Raw genomic sequence first — 21,005 nt, forward strand, 5'->3', positions numbered from 1 at the left:
ATATCGCTGATCACGCGCAAATGTCCAGGCCCATTTTCTTCTCGCTGGCATCCCACTGGCGCCAACTAGCGATGCATGGACGCAGGCGGAAGTTGTCATCATCGCTGCGTCTGACAGGTAAGTAACGACCATCGACGGGCTGCTGCGTTGCTGGTGAGATCTGCCTGTTTGGCAGCTCACTAGGGACCATTTAGCGATGCACCAGCGATCCTGACTGGGTTGTATCGTTGTCGGGATCGCTGGTGCATCGGTAAATGTAACGGAACCTTTATTCTTTGAGTACTAATCTAAAAATTCAAGTGTTATCTAGGATGTGAAATAGATGTATAGTCATTTACTGTGACTTTGAATTGATTGATCTGAGATATGCTGCAGTGAAAGAACTTTCAAAACAACTCCTTTTTTATACTTTGCACACTGCAAACAAGGAGGGCATTATCAAACCTCTCAGTGCTAATTTTTCTGCTAAAAAAAATCCTGAATCCAAGGCTTAAGCTGGAGTCACACATAGCGACTTATCAGCGATCCTGACAACAATATCAACGTGTCAGGATGGCTGGTAAGTCACTATGTGATCGCTGGTGAGCTGTCACACAGACAGCTTCACCAGCGATCAGCACAGCGACGCCAAGCGCGTGGCATCGCTGTGTTCGTTAGTTACCAGCGCGCAGATGCAGGGAGCTGGTAACTAACGTACAATTCGGGTATCCAAGGGATGTGCGCCCCTTAGATACCCAATGTGTACGTTAGTTACCAGCTCCCTGCATCAGCGCGCTGGTAACTAACGTACACATTGGGTATCTAAGGGACGCGCGTCCCTTGGATACCCGATGTGTACGTTAGTTACCAGCTGATCGCTGGTCTTCCGCCTGTCACACGCAGCGATGCATGCTGGCCAGCGGGAGATCAGCGACAAAAGAAATGTCCAGAGGTTTCTTGCAGCGATCAGCGATACCGGCAGGGGGGCCGGGTGCTGATCGCTGTCACACACAGCGATCTCGCTGGTGAGATCGCTGTTGTGTCACAAAACTCGTGACTCAGCAGCAATCTCGCTAGCGAGATCGCTATGTGTAACGGGGCCCTTATGTGTCACAGAATTTGTACATCCTGTTTTGTAAGATGGGCAAGTCACATAGATTTTATCTTCCACCCAAAAAAGATATCTCGACTTTTATCAAAATCAATGCCTACCATCAATTTATATATACTGTAGCTAATAAGGTTGTGTTGCTATTACGTATTTTCAGCCAGGTTTAATACACATCTAAACAACACCAGAGTGTTATAACTGTACTTATGTGGCGATTAAATGCTTTATATTATTGCAATTTCTGGTAAATATTTTGACACAAATCAAATTTTGGGGGAATATTCAGCAAAGCCAGTGAATTTGAATTTAAAACAATTCATTCATTTCTACTTGCCAGTTGACTAATTGTTCGGCTGCCAGCTATCTAACATGTATTGCCAGCATAAGAAACACAAAACAGTTTGAACTTTTGGACTAGCTGCATGTCAGACTTCAGAACACTTTTCTTACTAAGATAGATTGATTTTAGCTATTCAGTCTTGCTAATTTGCTGAAAAACTGCTTAAGTTACATTCTAATTCCTCTGGGTGGCTTTTTTGTTTTTTTAAAGATGGCTTAAAAGAAAAGATTATCAATGCACAACATTTTCATTACATTAAAAAGTTAAATTTATATTGAATTATAAATGCATATCTCTACCGCGCTTGGTCTACTGACATTTCTCCAAGTAACTGTGGGAGATTGCTGGCAGTGATGCAGATATGTAGTGACTAACTTAGATACCGTATTTTTTGGACTATAAGACGGACCGGACTATAAGACGCACCCAGGTTTTAGAGGTGGAAAATAGGGAAGGGAAAAAAATATTTGAATTAAAAAATGTGGTAACATTTTTAATAACATACCATTATATTTGGTGTTATTATATATAATAGTATGTTATTATGTTGGAAGCTACGGGTAGAAGATGGTTGTACGGGACCAGTGGGGTGTATGTAATGTACTATATTAAGTCGCTGGAAGTTGAGTATAAGAATGGGTGCACAGGGCTTATATTTAAAGCACCACTCGAGCACTGAAAAATAACACTGGGTTGCTGCTCTAAGATCCCATGGGAGAAATGTAACTCCCAGCATGTCCTGCAGATCCTATGGCATGCTGGGAGTTATAGTTCAGTACAAGAGTGGCAGAGTGCTTTTTATGTGTTGTAATTACTAAACTTTAAATTAATTTTTACTTCCACAGGCTGTGCTCACATCAGTGCAGGTCCTGCAGTCAGCCAACCACGCTAGAAAACTGAATGTATAGCTCTCTACAGCTTACAGGACCTGTGGTGAGGTAATGAAGGGCTGGAGCATCACATGAGCGCACAGAGCCCTCCATCTTATTACCTCAGCACAGGTCGTGTAAGAGGTAGCTGCATTGCTTCTAGTGCGGTGTCTGTAGAACCTGTGGTGACATAATGAAGAGGGAGGGCTATGTGCTGTCATGTGATGCTCCAGCCCGCCCTCTTCATTACCTCACCACAGGTCCTATAATGATGGGAGCACTCAGCATCAGCACAGCCCACGCCGTTATATCAGGTATGCGACTGTGGCTATCTCTCCTGTGGCACCCTGCTCCTGCCGCCTCCTTCTCCACCGGACACACAATCTCCGCAGCCACGGCAGCAAACTGGCGCTGGGCAAACCATGTGGGTCTGATGTTTAAGTGAAGGAATATTCGTTTGCTGCTCCCCATCCACTGCTCGGCACTGCTAGGTGGGCGGGGAAGCATCGGGACCATATGGTTTCCCCAGAGCCGGATTCCTGCAGCGGCAACATTTTCCTGCCTCCTGCAAGTGCAATCCCACTCCACTGCTGCCCCTTCCCCATATGTTACATTCGGACCATAAGATGCACCCCATACTTTCCTCCCAAATTTGGAGGATAAAAGTGCGTCTTATGGTCTGAAAAATATAGTAAATCTGTATTTATATCGGATAAGTCCCAAAAAGTCTGTTTTATATAAAATGAATTGAAGATTTCTGTAACAATGACCATATAGCTACAGTGGGGAAAATACAGTAAGTACACTGCCAATTTTGCAAGCTTTCCCACCTACAAAGAAGGGAGAGGTATGTATTTTTATCGTACATCCTCTTCAACTGTGAGAGACAGACTCTAAAAAGTAAAATCATAAATTCACATTGTATGATTTTTAAATAATTAAATTGCATTCTACTGCATGAAATAAGTATTTGTTTACCTACCAACCAGCAAGAATTCTGGCTCTCACAGACCTGTTAGTTTCTATTTAAGAAGCAATCCTACTATGCGCTCATTACCTGTATTAATTGCACCTGTTTGAACTCATTACCTGTACAAAAGACATCTGTTCATGCACTCATTCAATCACACTCCAACCTCTTCACCATGGCCAAGACCAAAGAGCTATCTAAGTACACCAGGGACAAAATTGTAGACCTGCTTAGAATACATGACAATAGGAAAGCAGCTTGCTGAGAAGGCAACAATTGTTTGTAAAATTATTCAAAAATGAAAGAAACACAACGTGACTGTCAATCTTCCTCGGTCTGGGGTTCATTGCAAGATCTCATCTCGTGGGTTAAGGAAGATTCTGTGAAAAGTAAGGAATCATCCCAAAACTACATGGGAGGACCTGGTCAATGACCTGAAGAGAGCTTGGACCACAGTCTCAAACATAACCTTTAGTAACACACTACGTCTTCATCATGGATTAAAATCCTTTAGGGCTCTCAAGGTCCTCCGAATCACGCCAGCATATGTCCAGACCCATTTGAAGTTTGAAAATGATCAACTGGATGATCAAGAGCAGGCATGGGAGAAGGTCATATTGTCAGATGAGACCAAATAGAATTTGTTGGTATCGACTCCAGTCGCCGTGTTTGGAGGATGAGTACAACTCCAAGCACACCATCCTAATCTGGAAGCATGGTGGGGGAAACATCATACTTTTTCACTCTAGTGAAAAGGTGCCTGCATATTACAGTGCAAATAGAGCCATTACTGCATAACACTTACTACAGGGATATATTGCTCCAAATAGAGTTAATAGGCTACTAATGCAAAGTAGGAGGCAGCATTTACATGAATACACCAATTGTGTGTGACGTCCCTAATGCACATTTAGCTTCCTGATGCAGGCACCTTTTCACTAGATCATACAAAGTGTGTTGGTCCTCCCTGCTTGGTATGCAGTTACCTTGTATTTATTGGTGGTGTGATTTACGACTTTTAATCTTGTTCAAAATAAAATTTTATTTTAATTGGAATTATATACTGTAGCTCTGTGTGGTTCATATGTTTGATCCAGTTCATGTGCCATTTAACGTTATTTATGGGTTTATTTGTGTAGTTATCATATTTCTATAGGTGGCCTATCAAATCTCAGTACAAATGAGAAGTTATATGTAACCATGATCATGTCTGTGCATGAGCCCCTATTCTTATTTCAAATTCAGGGTTGCAAACTGTTTAATAATATTCAGAACGACGTACATTTATATTGTATATGAAGGGAACATAATGTTATTTCCCTCTGGAAGTGTCTTAGAATCTGCTGCATATCCACGGGAAGGGTTTACCTTATTTGCAATGCTTGTGATGAATGACTTAATATCCAAGTTAGTTGGGCAGCTCTTTTGACAAGGCGCATCTACACATTTCAGGCACCTGTAAAACAAGCAACAATGATAAATATTTTATAGGGCAAAGTATTTTCTCTTACTCTGTAGGAATGAAACCCTTAGATTTAGAGGTTGTGAACTCAACAACTGAATTACATGCAACAAATTAGATTACATACAAAGATCAATAATGGTTCCCGTCACATCACCTGCTGCAGCTAAATCTAGTAGCAACAAAAGGAGGGCATGCTTACAGAAAACATCTTAAGGAAAACATTGCTTGAAAATATCATTTTGCAAATGGATGCTGAAATGCAACTGTTTCATAACAGCGTTATATGATGATATAGAATTACTCATTATCTGACTTTAAATATCCTGCCACTGAGTTATTAAAAGGTTCAGGATCAGAATTGGGGGACTCTCCCAAAATTTGATTCAATTTGCATCAACCATTTCAGTGCGAAATGAAACTGACCGTGTGGGGCAAAGACAGTGGCAGCGACTGTGTTAAAATCTGATTATACGACTTTAATTTATTTAATCCCTTAGTGTCTTACAGAATCCAGTAGCTTGCCACCTTCTATTTTGCTAGATCCATGCGGTGAATCTCTCAAAATTAAGATTTACATCAATGAATATTTAGAGTTTTGAAATTAATTTGATAATTTTAAAACTGATTTGGTCATCTCTATACTGTCATATCCCACCATGATCTGCTCCTGCGAAGCCTGCTTCTGTTGCCAGGCACTGCCCTATTTATTGAGCGGGTGGCACTTGTGATAGAAGAGATGTTGGAATCAGAATCTCTGGATTGTGCAGGCTCTGTCCAGCCACTAAGTTTAGGGTGGCTGTGATGTGCAGTCTGACAGTATAGGTGTGTATGCTGTCTGGCATCAGTTATCAGCTATCTGTTCTAGCGAATTTGAGCACTGCACTTTACTGGAAGCTGCTAGATGTAGCCTTGTGCTGCTCAGGTTCAGTTCCTGTGTAGTATAATTGCTTCCTGTTTTGACCTTTGGCTTGTTTTACTGACTATTCTTGCATATTTTGATTTTGTACTTTTCCTGCTCTTTTGGTTTTGACCCGGCTACCTGACCACTCCTGCTAGGTTACACCAAAGAACAGTAGCTTATTCTGTGGCCCCAGCCTCTATTTAAGTCCAGATCCCTATACAGGGGATAAAGGGTTACGGCAAACTGGAATCTGGAAAGCAGAGTAACTTGCAGTATGCTTGTCCGTGGTAGCCATTTTACAGCTGCTAGTCGACCACTGACAAAGCCCCATTACATAAACACGGCTAGAGATGAGCGAATATGTTCGGAAAACGATCACCAAACATAAATTCTGCACGAATATGGTACATTCGGATTCGTGATCGGTAACATGAGCATTTTTCTTAAAATCAGAAAAAGCCAGCAACATTCGGTAAAAGATAGAATAAAAGCTGGCAATTCTTGTGCTGCATTCAGTAAAATCACAGCGTGACAGGTTAGAATAGAATACATATTTACACATAGAATATATACATATATACACTCACTGGCCACTTTATTAGGTACACCTGTCCAACTGTGTGTTAAGACTTAATTTCTAATCAGCCAATCACATGGCGGCAACTCAGTGCATTTAGGCATGTAGACATGGTCAAGACAATCTCCTGCAGTTCAAACCGAGCATCAGTATGGGGAAGAAAGGTGATTTGAGTGCCTTTGAACGTGGCATGATTGTTGGTGCCAGAAGGGCTGGTCTGAGTATTTCAGAAACTGCTGATCTACTGGGATTTTCACGCACAACCATCTCTAGGGTTTACAGAGAATGGTCCGAAAAAGAAAAAAAATCCAGTGAGCGGCAGTTCTGTGGCCGGAAATGCCTTGTTGATGCCAGAGGTCAGAGGAGAATGGGCATACTGGTTCGAGCTGATAGAAAGGCAACAGTGACTCAAATTGCCACCCGTTACAACCAAGGTAGGCAGAAGAGCATCTCTGAACGCACAGTGCGTCGAACTTTGAGGCAGATGGGCTACAGCAGCAGAAGACCACACTGGGTACCACTCCTCTCAGCTAAGAACAGGAAACTGAGGCTACAATTTGCACAAGCTCATCGAAATTGGACAGTAGAAGATTGGAAAAACGTTGCCTGGTCTGATGAGTCTCGATTTCTGCTGCGACATTCGGATGGTAGGGTCAGAATTTGGCGTAAACAACATGAAAGCATGGATCCATCCAGCCTTGTATCAACGGTTCAGGCTGGTGGTGGTGGTGTCATGGTGTGGGGAATTTTTTCTTGGCACTCTTTGGGCCCCTTGGTACCAATTGAGCATCGTTGCAACGCAACAGCCTACCTGAGTATTGTTGCTGACCATGTCCATCCCTTTATGACCACAATGTACCCAACATCTGATGGCTACTTTCAGCAGGATAATGCGCCATGTCATAAAGCTCGAATCATCTCAGATTGGTTTCTTGAACATGACAATGAGTTCACTGTACTCAAATGGCCTCCTCAGTCACCAGATCTCAATCCAATAGAGCATCTTTGGGATGTGGTGGAACGGGAGATTCGCATCAGGGATGTGCAGCCGACAAATCTGCGCCAACTGTGTGATGCCATCATGTCAATATGGTCCAAAATCTCTGAGGAATGCTTCCAGCACCTTGTTGAATCTCTGCCACGAAGAATTGAGGCAGTTCTGAAGGCAAAAGGGGGTCCAACCCCTTACTAGCATGGTGTACCTAATAAAGTGGCCAGTGAGTGTATATGTCAGTGATGTACACACACAAATATATGCATATACTGTATATTGCGTAGATACAGTGGGGAAAAAAAGTATTTAGTCAGTCAGCAATAGTGCAAGTTCCACCACTTAAAAAGATGAGAGGCGTCTGTAATTTACATCATAGGTAGACCTCAACTATGGGAGACAAACTGAGAAAAAAAAATCCAGAAAATCACATTGTCTGTTTTTTTTTTCATTTTATTTGCATATTATGGTGGAAAATAAGTATTTGGTCAGAAACAAAATTTCATCTCAATACTTTGTGATATATCCTTTGTTGGCAATGACAGAGGTCAAACGTTTTCTGTAAGTCTTCACAAGGTTGCCACACACTGTTGTTGGTATGTTGGCCCATTCCTCCATGCAGATCTCCTCTAGAGCAGTGATGTTTTTGGCTTTTCGCTTGGCAACACGGACTTTCAACTCCCTCCAAAGGTTTTCTATAGGGTTTCTAGGTATGGTGTTTGATGGATGCAACTCAGTATTCTTTTTCCTCCAAACACGACAAGTTGTGTTTCTACCAAACAGTTCCAGTTTGGTTTCATCAGACCATAGGACATTCTCCCAAAACTCCTCTCGATCATCCAAATGCTCTCTAGCAAACTTCAGACGGGCCCGGACATGTACAGGCTTAAGCAGTGGGACATGTCTGGCACTGCAGGATCTGAGTCCATGGTGGCGTAGTGTGTTACTTATGGTAGGCCTTGTTACATTGGTCCCAGCTCTCTGCAGTTCATTCACTAGGTCCCCCCGCGTGGTTCTGGGATTTTTGCTCACTGTTCTTGTGATCATTCTGACCCCACGGGGTGGGATTTGGCGTGGAGCACCAGATCGAGGGAGATTATCAGTGGTCTTGTATGTCTTCCATTTTCTAATTATTGCTCCCACAGTTGATTTCTTCCCTCCAAGCTGGTTGGCTATTGCAGATTCAGTCTTCCCAGCCTGGTGCAGGGCTACAATTTTGTTTCTGGTGTCCTTTGACAGCTCTTTGGTCTTCACCATAGTGGAGTTTGGAGTCAGACTGTTTGAGGGTGTGCACAGGTGTCTTTTTATACTGATAACAAGTTTAAACAGGTGCCATTACTACAGGTAATGAGTGGAGGAAAGAGGAGACTCTTAAAGAAGAAGTTACAGGTCTGTGAGAGCCAGAAATCTTGATTGCTTGTTTCTGACCAAATACTTATTTTCCACCATAATATGCAAATAAAATGAAAAAAAAACAGACAATGTGATTTTCTGAATTTTTTTTTCTCAGTTTGTCTCCCATAGTTGAGGTCTACCTATGATGTAAATTACAGACGCCTCTCATCTTTTTAAGTGGTGGAACTTGCACTATTGCTGACTGACTAAATACTTTTTTTCCCCACTGTAGATAGAAGAAAATCTGGCAATTCAGCAGCCGTGGCAATGTAAAATCACAGCAGGAGCCAACAGGATAGAAGAGATGGATTACATACAGTAAATACAAGCAGAATAGATAGATATATAGATGTCAGTGACAAATACAATTAGTACAGTGTGTGTGCAGCTTACTGTACATGTATTTAATTAATAAAAGATTATTTTTCTGAAAAAAATGGTGTAGGCTCCTGCATAATTTTCGTAACCAGCAGAGGGAACTGGCTGGGGGCTGATGTTTAAAGCCTGGGTAGGGGGTAATACACATGGAGCTTCCCAGGCTATTAATATCAGCTCACAGCTGTATACTTAGCCTTTACTGGCTATTAAAATGGGGGACTCTAGAATAAATGACATAGGGTCCCCTATAATAAACAACCAGCAAAGGCTATGCAGACAGCTGCAGGCTGATATTAATCGCCTAGGAAGGGGCCATGGACACTGGCCCCACAGGCTAAAAACATCAGCTCTCAGCTGCCCCATAAAAAACACATCTCTAAGATGCACCAATTCCGGCACTTAGCCTCACTCTTCCAACTTTCCCTGTAGCGGTGGCAAGTGGGGTGATAGTTGGGGGGGTTGATGCGACCGTCCAGGCTGGGAACCACTGGTGACTGAACTGCAGTCTCATCTTGGCACCGTTCAGGTTAAAAACACCTGGTGTCCTGGCGAAGTCCGTATTCGGTGTCCGTGTCCAAACAGTAGATATGGACGCCGAACTTTACTGTTCTGGTTCGCCTATGTCTACTAGACTTGCCTGCCATTGAGAACATCTGAAACATCATTGGTCCACAATTTCAAAGGGAGCTTCCAGCAGTGGATCTTGATGATTTGCCTAAGCGCATTCAACGTGGAAGAGCATTCCTCAGACAACCATCAATAACCTCATTGCTAGCGTGCCAAGGAGTGGAAATGCGTTTATTTCATACTCAATACTGATTAAACCGAGATGTTTAGAACATTTTGTTTCCATTTTTCATTATTTGCAGATCAGTAACATGCCTATCAATTCTGTAATTTTTATAATTCCTCCTTTTCTTTCTTGGTGTTTCAATTTCAATGTACAGAGGTACAGTGTGGACTCATGGCAGTTTATGAGGGATGTATTTCGGATTCATACATCACAGCACCATTATATGGTTCTGTCTATTAGGCTGTAGTGGAGAAAGCCAAAAAATATTAAACTTGCATATGACTTTTCAAACTGAGGTCAAATTACCCCATCTACTACCTCAGATATTTCTAGAGAAAACCATCATATGATGTCCATATTGACAGTATTATATTGAAGGAGGACATGTAAATTCTTGGAGGCAGTGCCAGAGCACATAAAATAAAACTAAAAAGATTATTAAGAGACTCTTATGAAATAAATATTAATGTTCTGGATCAATTTTTATTTTCTCTGTCAATCTCACTTTTGGGAGGAAACTCTGTAGAAATCATACTGTGTTATTCTGGAGACCTTGGTCATTCATTTTACACTACACCAAGTACCTAAATTAAATTTACAGCTCTGGTGGAGAGACAGTATTGACGATAAATTATTTTTATTGCTCACACTGCTTGGATAATTCTACTTTTCATAAAAATAAAGATCTTCATTATAATGACTGCAAAGTTAAATAGCTTAACATACTGAATATCTCAGAAACGGACGTCGCCGCCGTATAAATAAATCTCACTCTCTGAAGTGTCGTGGTCAATTCTGCATTCATACAGTAGTTGTGAGCAGACAATACTTTAGTGATTGCAGCTGGAAGCACAATCACCCAAGAGCTGCTCATGCAATCCGACACGGTTGCATTTAAATAGATTTCATTTGCTTAGTGAGTAATTTTGCTGCTGACAATTATATAGCACTTTGGACCTTTTATCATTGGAAAAACAATCGTGTTTGTAGCACTTTTAAATATATCATGTGAAAATAATGAAAAACGTGCATGAATATTACTCATACGGCTCGGCTGTCATAGAAATAAAGGCAAGACTTCAATATACCCTTACAGAATCAATGTGGACAAAAATTACAGGGTAGAATCTAAAAGAATTACTTTTCAAAGGTTGCCTTAATGAATAAAATTTAATTTTTTAAACACCCCATTAGGGAATTTTGACTTAAAAGACAAGGTTCCCATTCTGGATTTCCATCTAGAGTATATCCAAGAAGTATAGTTTCTCCTTGCGGAGAATGACATGCTAAGCATGCTTAGCATGTCATTCTCCGCAAAGAGAAACAATACTTCTTGGATATCGGTCAGACGCCTCTCACACAGCCAAACCAGATCTCACACTTTGCACTGCCGGGGGACAATACCCAAAAACACAGTGTCTGCAAATTGAGATTCTGGTTTGGCTTTTATCCTAAGTCATGTAACAAGGCTCATTAAAGGGTCAACATTGACTTTTACGATTGCTACTTCCAATAGGTGGTACTAGAGTTCTAGTCCTCCTCCTCTCTGAAGAGACAATTTGCATCCAGAGTATAGAGTGACTACGTAGGCTGTCTCTCACTCTGAAAATAGAAATAGAGTTGAGAAAAAAGACTCACGCTGCCCTGGTCAGATGTCCAGTTTAGTTTTATATGGAAGTGAAATAAGAGTTGTCTTCACTTCTGCAGCTGAAATCCTTGGCACCTGGATTTACCAGTATCAAGGCCTCATGCAATCTCATGCCGTTTAGGGCCTAGTGAATGTCAGAGATGCCGAGGATGTCGGCCATAGAAGTGAAAGCTGTCCTGGCTTGAATGGACTTAAAGGAATTATCCAGGACTTTTATTTATTTTTTTTGTTTATTGAGCGAAGAACTAACCGGCAGATAATAGTTAACTACTTGTTTGTTCTGAATGGGATGATCTCTGCTGGCTCAGCTGGTGATATGTCTGCTTCATTTCACCTCTCATCAACAGAAGAGCACCTTCTTTTCTGGGCTGGTCTGTCAATGGGGCATTACTAGAGACATCATGCTGATTGGCAGCTTGCTCCCTGCAGTTAAGCAGTAGGGAGCCGGCCATCAATCAGCAGGATATTGGCAAAGATGTCCTGTTATCAGAGCATCAATGTGATGTCAGTGGAAGCAGCAGTGTTACCAACAGGAGCCATTCATAACCATGCTGATCTGGCAGAGATCATCCCAAAGCAGAACAGGCAGGTATTTAGCAACGACCTGACAGTAATTTCTTAGCTCCATATAAAAAATTTTAAAAAATCCCAAATAACCCTTTTAATGCTGGACTAGCCAATGCATATCTTTTTTGCTCAATTCTAACCAATCTATTGCCTCTAATTTATGTGAATTTACTGAAGCATCAGAAAGTAGGAGTCCAGATGAGCTTCAGTGGCCAACGTATAAATCATAAGATACATGATAGGAATGATATAAAAATACCAAAATTAAAAAAATAAACAGAAAGTCATTTTCTGATTAAACATTCCCTTTAAAAACAAGGATAACATACTGCATCAAATAATACTTTTTTTCCCCATAGATTGTAAGCTTGCGAGCAGGGCCCTCATTCCTCTTGGTATCTGTTATGATCTATGTGATTATTGTTATGCTGTAATGTCTATTGTCTGTACAAGTCCCCTCTGAAATGTAAAGTGCTGCGGAATATGTCAGCGCTATAGAAATAAAATTTATTATTATTATTCCCCAGAGTTGTTGATTTGCCAAGCAGGATAGTGCCCTTTCTTGTACTTTTGGGGACTATTTAGTGGTTGATACTATACCCACTAGTATAGCTCAGGGCAACATGCACGCAATTTTAAGTACAGGAGCTCGGTTCTTCATGACGGGACCACACATTTAAATGCACATTCCCACCTGCTTGGTTTCCATCTATTTCCACCCTTCACTGGCTCTATGAAGCCAGAGCTGTCGATCAAAGATGAGGGTGACAGAAGGGCGGCGGAGATAGAGGTAAAACAAGTAGGTGAGAAGGTGTATATAAAGGTTTGACCCCGCCATGATGCAGGGAGCGCCTCTACTTGGTTTGAACATTCATTCTGTGCTGACAAAGTCCCTTTAAAAAAAGTATTTAGCCAAATTTTGGCATTTTGCTAAAAATGTTATATACTGAATGTCCAGAAAAATAAAGATGGATACAATGCCCTTTTTTTTTACACTTATTTCCTCTATTTTTACACTTATCTCTTCTTCTTTTCCAAATCCTACAATTTTCATATTGAATATTTGTTAGGCTTTTACATAGGATATGTAGCATAGCCATTACATGAATACGGTAATAAATTTTGCCTTAAGTGCTACAGATGCAATTCACTTAAATTGAAACATTTTACAGTTACAAAGAGACATGCTAATTGTCACTGAAGATAAATTTATATTTACAGCACTTGAAACATGAAACGCTCCTACAACTCAATTCAAATGAGCCGAATGTTGACTTTGAAGTGAACAGACGTAAAAAAAAATGACTCACGTTTGAAGACTATTCCGCACTTTTTACAGTTTAAAGTAATCATATTAATTGCGCAGTTTATTAACCTTAGTTTGCTTACTTCTTTACATGTTGGAAAAAAAATGCAAAAAAAATATCGTAATTGGTAATGAAGAATGAAGATGAACCTTGAAAGACAATTAACAATTGTATCAAATAAGGCTCCGTTTACTATTTTTTTATGCGTTCAACGAATACAAATGTCCTAATCGGCAAAGTAGTTCTTGACATCTATGGAAAACACAACCCAACGGAAACACGTTGCATAGTCATTGAGATGAGCCAAATCTGTTAAAGGGAATCTGTCACCCTTTTTTTGGCCTTGCAGCTGCCAGCATAGACATCGGGGGCTTATCTACAGCATTCTGTAATGCTGTAGATAAGCCCCCGATGTAACCTGAAAGTGGAGAAAAAAACGTTATATTATACTCACCCAGGTGGGTGGTCCGGTCCTATGGGTGTCGCCGTCCCGTCCGGCGCCTCCCTTCTTCATGCAATGACGTCGTCTTCTCCCGTCCTGTCGTGGCTCCGGCGCAGGCGCACTGCTCTGCCCTGTTGAGGGCAGAGCAGAGTCCTGCAGTGCGCAGGCGCCGGGAGAGGTCTGGCGCCTGCGCACTGCAGAATTCTGCTGTGCCCTCAACAGGGCAGAGCAATGCGCCTGCGCCGGAACCATTACAGGGCAGGAGAAGATGACGTCATCACATGAAGAAGTGAGGCGCCGGACGGGACGGCGACACCCATCGGACCGGACCACTCACCTCGGTGAGTATAATATAACGTGTTTTTCTTCACTTTCAGGTTACATCCGGGGATTATCTACAGCATTACAGAATGTTGTTGATAAGCCCCTGATGTCTATGTCGGCAGCTGCAAGGCCAAAAAAAGGGTGAAAGATTGATCTGCTTGATTAGAGCAGATATGATTCATGCTTTATAAAAAACCATGTGATCGTTATTTTCCCTTTATGTGAACAGAGTCTAGCGCAGGAAAACTGACATATTCACATGACATGTTTTATGACAAGATCAAATAATCAAACCTCTATTTTAAGTGGTAGTAAAACAATATTCTACTTTTTCGGTCAATCAGAACAAATGTTGTATTATGACTCCACCTTTATTTAGTATGTGGAGGTACACTGTCGCTGAGCCTCAATTATTGAAACTGCTTCACCCAAAAGAGAGATTTTGTTTATGGCAATGAAAATGGAAGGTAGTTTGTCATCAGGTTTCTGCTACATCACCTGAGAGAAGCATAATGTTGGAAACGAGACCCTGATTCCAGCAATGTATCACTTAATTTACTTTGTGAAGCAGCTGTGACAGTTTTTAGATGCACCATGCAGCAGAGCTCAAAAAGCAAACTCCGCCCACACCACAGCTTCCTGTGTACATTGCATATTGACAGTGAGCTGCCTATCAGAGGAGAGGGAGTGGTTGGACCAGGGCTCACATGCACTGTGGTCTGGGCAGTGATCCTCTCCTGATGATAAAACCTTCATTGTATGGAAACGACAGCACACAGCCTAATAAGTGACACATCCCTGAAATCTTTGTCCCAGCTGCTTCATTATGCTGTCCTCAGATTACAGTACAAAAACCTGCTGACAGATTCCCTTTAAAGCATTCTTGTCACCTTAAAAACACCTTAGCTCTCAGAGTCTCATTATTCCAAATATTATAATAAGCTTCTAGTTTATATTTAAATGTTTTCTTATCGTATATCATGAAAGTCACTGCTATATCTGTAAAAAAAATATTTCCTCTAAATTAAAAATGTCCTTTTGTGACATTCTTGGTGTGAAAGCTAAGGGCATAACTATAGTGGGTGTAATGATTGGAGTTGCCCTTGAGTCCAAAGGTCCTTCTGACCCATATGAGAAGACCAATACCATTGGACCCATACTAGTTGGAAGATCAGTAAGAGATTTAGCATTGGCACCCCTTATGATTCAAGCTATGCAACTGATAAACACATTAATACTTTAGGCTTCACTAGTTTGCAAATGTGAATCTTGTTCTGCCCTAGGCAAATACTTTAACACAAGTTTCCCGGATAAATTAATCAGCAACTGGAAGAAACCCAAGAAAATACCATGCAGCACAAAACCTGATCACTAACTGTGAGAGACGACGAAGTTGTGGCAGGGCTGTATTATTGTTTGCATCTGTCTACAATGAATTGACCTGCCAACTAAAACCACATTAGTTTTATTTCCAGGCATAATGAACACCTGGAAGCACTTTGAATTCATTGACCATAACAGAGGAGGAGGCTGGCATACAAACAACAGGTAGCTGACAGCTCCTGAAATGCAATCAGCCAGCACCATTACATATAGCACCTTTGATTTGATAAGCAGTGCTAAGAAAATCTTATAAAATTTACAGGTTCAGCTTTGCCAAATTTTCCCAGGAAATTTGATTCATGGTGAATCGATTTGACACAAATCAAAAATATTTCAAAGCCTCTGATTGCCTAAAAAAAAGTTTATAATACAACGACATCTCCTAAATTTGTTTCAACATATTTTAGTTTTTTTAGCACAAACAAACATAGCCCCAGTGATATATTAACACGACCTTAACATATATGGCTATGAGCAAACAAATGGGAACCATTCTTCACTACTGTTTGTGACAAACCAAGGCAACTTGATGAATGATAGACCTGTAGGACGATTGATCTTGTGCTTGTCTAGATAGGATCACAAGTGTCTTCTCCATCATTATCTTGATAGTATCAAGGCATTGGGCTGCTGGTCTTCCTAAACGCGTTGTTCCTACTTTTCTTCCGACCATGATGTCCTTCTCCATTGATTGCTATCTTCGTATGATGTGTCCAAAGTTGTCAAGTCATAGCTTGATGACCCTTGCTCAAAGTGACATATCTGGCTTGATTTATTCCAAAATAGAGTTATTGTTCTCACCATCCATGGTATTGATAACATCCTTCTGCAGCACCACACTTCAAAGGCATCAATTCTTCTTCTGTTTTGTTTCTTTATCATCCAGAGTTTGCATCCATATCCTATATTACCTATATTACTACCTCCTTCTCTCTCACCACTACCAGTGATATCACCTCAACCAACACTGGAACTGCTGCAACCCACCAACCTACTGTCTCCTTCCCCACCATCCTGTAGCATGTAAGCCCGAAAGGGCAGGGTCCCCTCACCTCTATATCAGTCTGCCATTGTTAGTTTGTTTACTGAAAGTGATATCTGTAATTTGTATGTAACCCCTTCTCATGTACAGCACCATGGAATCAATGGTGCTATATAAATAAATAATAATAATATTATATGCTATGTTATGTCACATACTAACTATACAGTTTCTTCACTGTTTATTTTCTATATTTATCCTTATAGACAAGCTGTGAGCTGTGACATTCTACCACTATTCAGATTCATTACGAAATAGCTGCTGCATTCCCTGATTCTGCTTTTATACAGGCTATGATTTTCTTTTGCCATACCATTTGATGTAATAGCTGCAAAGTTTCATGGGAAAGGCCATCCGACCAAGCCTGAGAGCACGCGAGCCTTCTTTTGCCTGATGCAGACTTTGGTAATGTGCGAAATGTCAACTACTATTGCAGGCTTTTCACAGGAAATGAATCGCAAATTGTTTGACTATTTCAGTGACAGCAATTTCATAAAAAAAAAATCCTCTAATTTGTATTACGTTGAATCAATTCGCTCATCTCTGGTCATAAATAAATTAAAATGAACAAAAATGGCAATAAAAAAAAAAATCAAATAAAAAAAGTCACAATAAATGATAATCTGACCACACCTTTCTTACTTGTGTGGCGAACCTTAAGTCAATTGTATTCATAGAGCCCGTACCTCCATAATTCTAAATACCGCAGCATGGATTCAATCAGATTAATTTACCATGATAATTCTCCTTCTATAAATCATGTTAAAACATTTTACTCATCATTTTTATGCATTACAAACTAATGAGCATGTAGCATGAAGCTGGCAGGCAGCGAAAGTGCAAAAAGCTATAATTAAACTACAGATTTTTTTTTTTTCTTTATCATAAAACTAGGTAACAAAACAAAATGGAATAAAAAGGATGCTGCTTGGCAGCAGAAAAGCCATTGCAAAGATTACTAGTTATGGCGAAGAACATCCTCACCAAGTCATTTCTCTTTTAATTATTAAGCTGCTGCAGTTTGCATATAAACATCTGCTGCGAATGTCACATGCAAATGAAGCCGGGTGGGGTGGGGAGGTAGGGGAGCGGAGAACCAAAATGTAGTTTTTCGCCATTTATTTATTTATATTTCCCATTACCGTGAATATGCCGCTACAGACGGGATCCTATAACAATACCATCTTGCGATTCTCTAAGCACCGTACAGACTAAAGTGCATCACACTGCCATTAATCCCACTTATCATTCTGACAGCTTCGTAATTACACCACTGCTATAGCCAGGTAGGCCTAATAAAATATCAACTGCTGAGTTCGAGTACATGCTGGAGAGATGTTTTATTAAACTTGGGGGGTTGATCATCAAGTGACATTACTGTTGACCTATTTTTTCTATTTGACGATAAATTATACTTTGACCATGCCATAATAGATATTACGAAGTGCATTTGCTAAATAGAAAAAAGCTAGTGCATTCCACAAGCTAAGCAAATGGCATAAGTAAAAAAAAAAGCAGGAAAGGCATGCCAAAATGTTATTCCCTAAATTGTTTTAAATGATTGATAACATGAGAAATCACATCCATACTGCTTAAGGGACGCGAAAGCAAATTGCAATAACCATGACTTCTACGCAATTTATCCATTAAGCCCCATTTAAATAAAATTATACCAAATGCAGACAAAGGGGAAAAAAAAGTCTACGGCGCTCTTGGACCCCTATTACAAAATTCCAAACTCTGACGTTAAATCCAGATATTTTATTAATAATAACTGTGATAAGGTATTATAATGTTAAAAAGTGAAGATACGGAGAATTTGTGGATACCTTGTGCGCTGCCGATTATTGAAGACATCAGTTCTCAGGAGTTTTCTAAACATGTGGTTTTTATTCAACGCGTTTCGAAGTGACATGCACTTCTTCTCCAGGCATTGTAGGAGTATGAGCACCACTTAGCGCCAGTTGACACCTGCTTGCTTCTTGTAGAAAAACATGCGACAACATTGCCTTTATTTTGCGGCGTAATAGCATAAGCTGCTTACATATTCTTTTATATTTAGTTATCCCCCTTATGTAAAATAAGTTTGGGGAATGGATGTAAATACAGAAAAAAGTTGTATGGATAGTGTTTTGTCAAGGACTCCTATGATGGATATTAGAGATGACACATCAATTTGTTGCATATTGAATTTGAGTCAAATTTTAAGAACTCAGGTACCGCGCAAATTGCTAAAAGAATGCTCACCACCTCTTTAGGCAGTGCAGATTGTATCAGCCACAGAGGGCTCACATTACCTAAGACATGTATTTTCCATAATGTCTTGCAGCATTCAATCACATGGTATAGAGCAGAAAATCAGGAAGGACTATCACAGCCTCTATAAAAGCCTAGGCAAGGAATATAGCAGCAATATTACTGTTATTTTAGATAGTGAGAGAGGATGTCAGAACTCAGAGCTAAGCAGTAGTAGGAAGAAAAACCCCTAAAACATTAAAACAATCCTCCAGATAGTAATGTATTGTACAACTACAACAGCGACAAAGAATGTAGTAGTCTGTGGCTGAACAATACCAGGATTGATTGGAGACAGAGAGATAGGAGAGCTGTCAGTATCACCAGCGCTAGTCTCAAGGTACTGTCACACTTAGCGATGTACCAGCGATCCCGACCAGCGATATGACGCGGTCAGGATCGCTGGTACATCGCTAAGTGGTCGCTAGTGAGCTGCCACACAGGCAGATCTCAATAGCGACATCGCTGGGGACGGGGGTCGCTACTTACCTGTCACACCAGGCGATCCTGACGTCCTCCTGCCCGGCTCCACGCGTCGCTCATCCTCACAGCAGGAAGCGCCGCAGGAAGCTGACGACGAGAAGCGGTCCTGAACGTTCTCGCGCGATCAGCGATAACCAGCGGGGGAGCGGGTTGCTGGTAAGTATCAGACACAGAGATATCGCTAGCAATATCGCTATAACGTCAATAGTTATAGCGATATTGCTAGCGATATCTCTTAGTGTGACATGCCCTTCAGTGTCATTGATTGGTGATATGGTGTAGCTGGCATCAGTCCTGCTGCATTTCACTTCTAATTACATACAGTGGGGAAAAAAGTACACTGACAATTTAGTTGATTTTCTTACCTACAAAGAATGGAGAGGTCTGTAATATTTACTGTAGGTACACAGAGAGACAGAATTAAAAAAAAATACAGAAAATTACATTACATGATTTTTACACAGGTCAGATGTAGTTCTTGGCCAAGTTTGCACACACTGCAGCAGGAATTTTGTCTCACTCTTCCATACAGATCTTCCAGGGGCTCTTTCCCTGTGGCTATGCGGAGCGGGCGGGGATCTGTGGTGTGGGTGTGGCTTGATACATACACATACACTCAACTTCATATATATAGGATATAATGAACTAATTTCTAATTACTTAGCTATGCATATATCATGCACATTTCATCCTCACATATAAGATAAATGTATTTGATTTGTGATTAATCTAAGGCCTCATTCAAACATCAGTGATTTTACTCCTATGGGATAAACGGACCTATCTTCCTCAGTGTTTTGGATTTGATTTTCATAAGTGTTTGATCTGTTTGTCAGTTTTTGCCATCAATGCTTCATCAATGCAATGTTAACAAAAGACAGCACATGGGTTCTCTTGGATGGCAATGTTGCTGCTTATGATTTTCACCGGCCCATAGGCTCGTGCGTGTAATTTTGGTTCATGACTTGGATAAAAAAATTAGACATTTCTCATTGATTTGTTGAGGACTCTTGATTCACACATAAAAAAATCATTTCTGCATAAATTATACTAGGCACCTGTTTTATTCGTGAAAAGCATGGATAGGACACATATGTGAAAATGGTCATCTCAATCAGACCATACTCGGAGAGTATTTGATGATTTTGATGGGGAAATTTACAAATAGTTCAACCTGGTACTAAGTAACCCATATTTTTATTGTTTCACTTTTAAGTAACACAAAAATGGTCATCTATGCATAAAAATAACATTGAGACTAGTGAAGTAGTGTTGAGCATTCCGATACCGCAAGTATCGGGTATCGGCCGATATTAGCTGTATCGGAATTCCGATACTTAGTTCCGATACTTTTTTCATATCGAATACCGGAATCAGAAGTTCCCATAATGCTAGGAGCCCGCTCGATTTGATTCAGCCAATGGGGATCCTCAGAAGTGTGGGCATATCCTGTTAGGCATGTAGGCATGTTAACTACTGGCATGGCTGTGATTGGCTGCTGAAATGATGTCATGATGCACTATAAAAAGCGCTGCATCCGCCATTTCTGGTCACTCTGCTGTGAATTCAGTTAGGGACAGGCTGCTGTTGAAGACTGTGAGGGACAGTTAGAAATAGCGATTCCACAAAACATATAGTGCTTAACCCAGGCTACATAAACCACCACTGTAGCTTGCTTTTCCCTAGCAGCGCTGTTTTCACAGCTGTCTGCAAGGGCTGTGTGAGTGCAGACCCACGCTGTGTAG

At 40.8% G+C, this 21,005-nt stretch overlaps 1 protein-coding gene across 2 annotated transcripts in view; it reads right to left on the reverse strand.

Annotated features, from left to right (window-relative positions):
• DPYD (dihydropyrimidine dehydrogenase) overlaps positions 1 to 21,005 on the reverse strand; it is a 1,593,199-nt gene that overhangs the window by 1,179,553 nt on the left and 392,641 nt on the right. For both annotated transcript variants that reach the window (XM_073571402.1, XM_073571401.1), the window contains one exon: positions 4,638 to 4,725. In XM_073571402.1, coding sequence (XP_073427503.1) covers positions 4,638 to 4,725 — 88 coding nt within the window. The remainder of the gene's footprint in view (positions 1 to 4,637; positions 4,726 to 21,005) is intronic.

Source organism: Dendrobates tinctorius, unplaced genomic scaffold (genome assembly GCF_039654945.1).
Source record: "Dendrobates tinctorius isolate UK_male_01 unplaced genomic scaffold, ASM3965494v1 ptg000029l, whole genome shotgun sequence".
Lineage (NCBI taxonomy): Eukaryota > Metazoa > Chordata > Amphibia > Anura > Dendrobatidae > Dendrobates > Dendrobates tinctorius.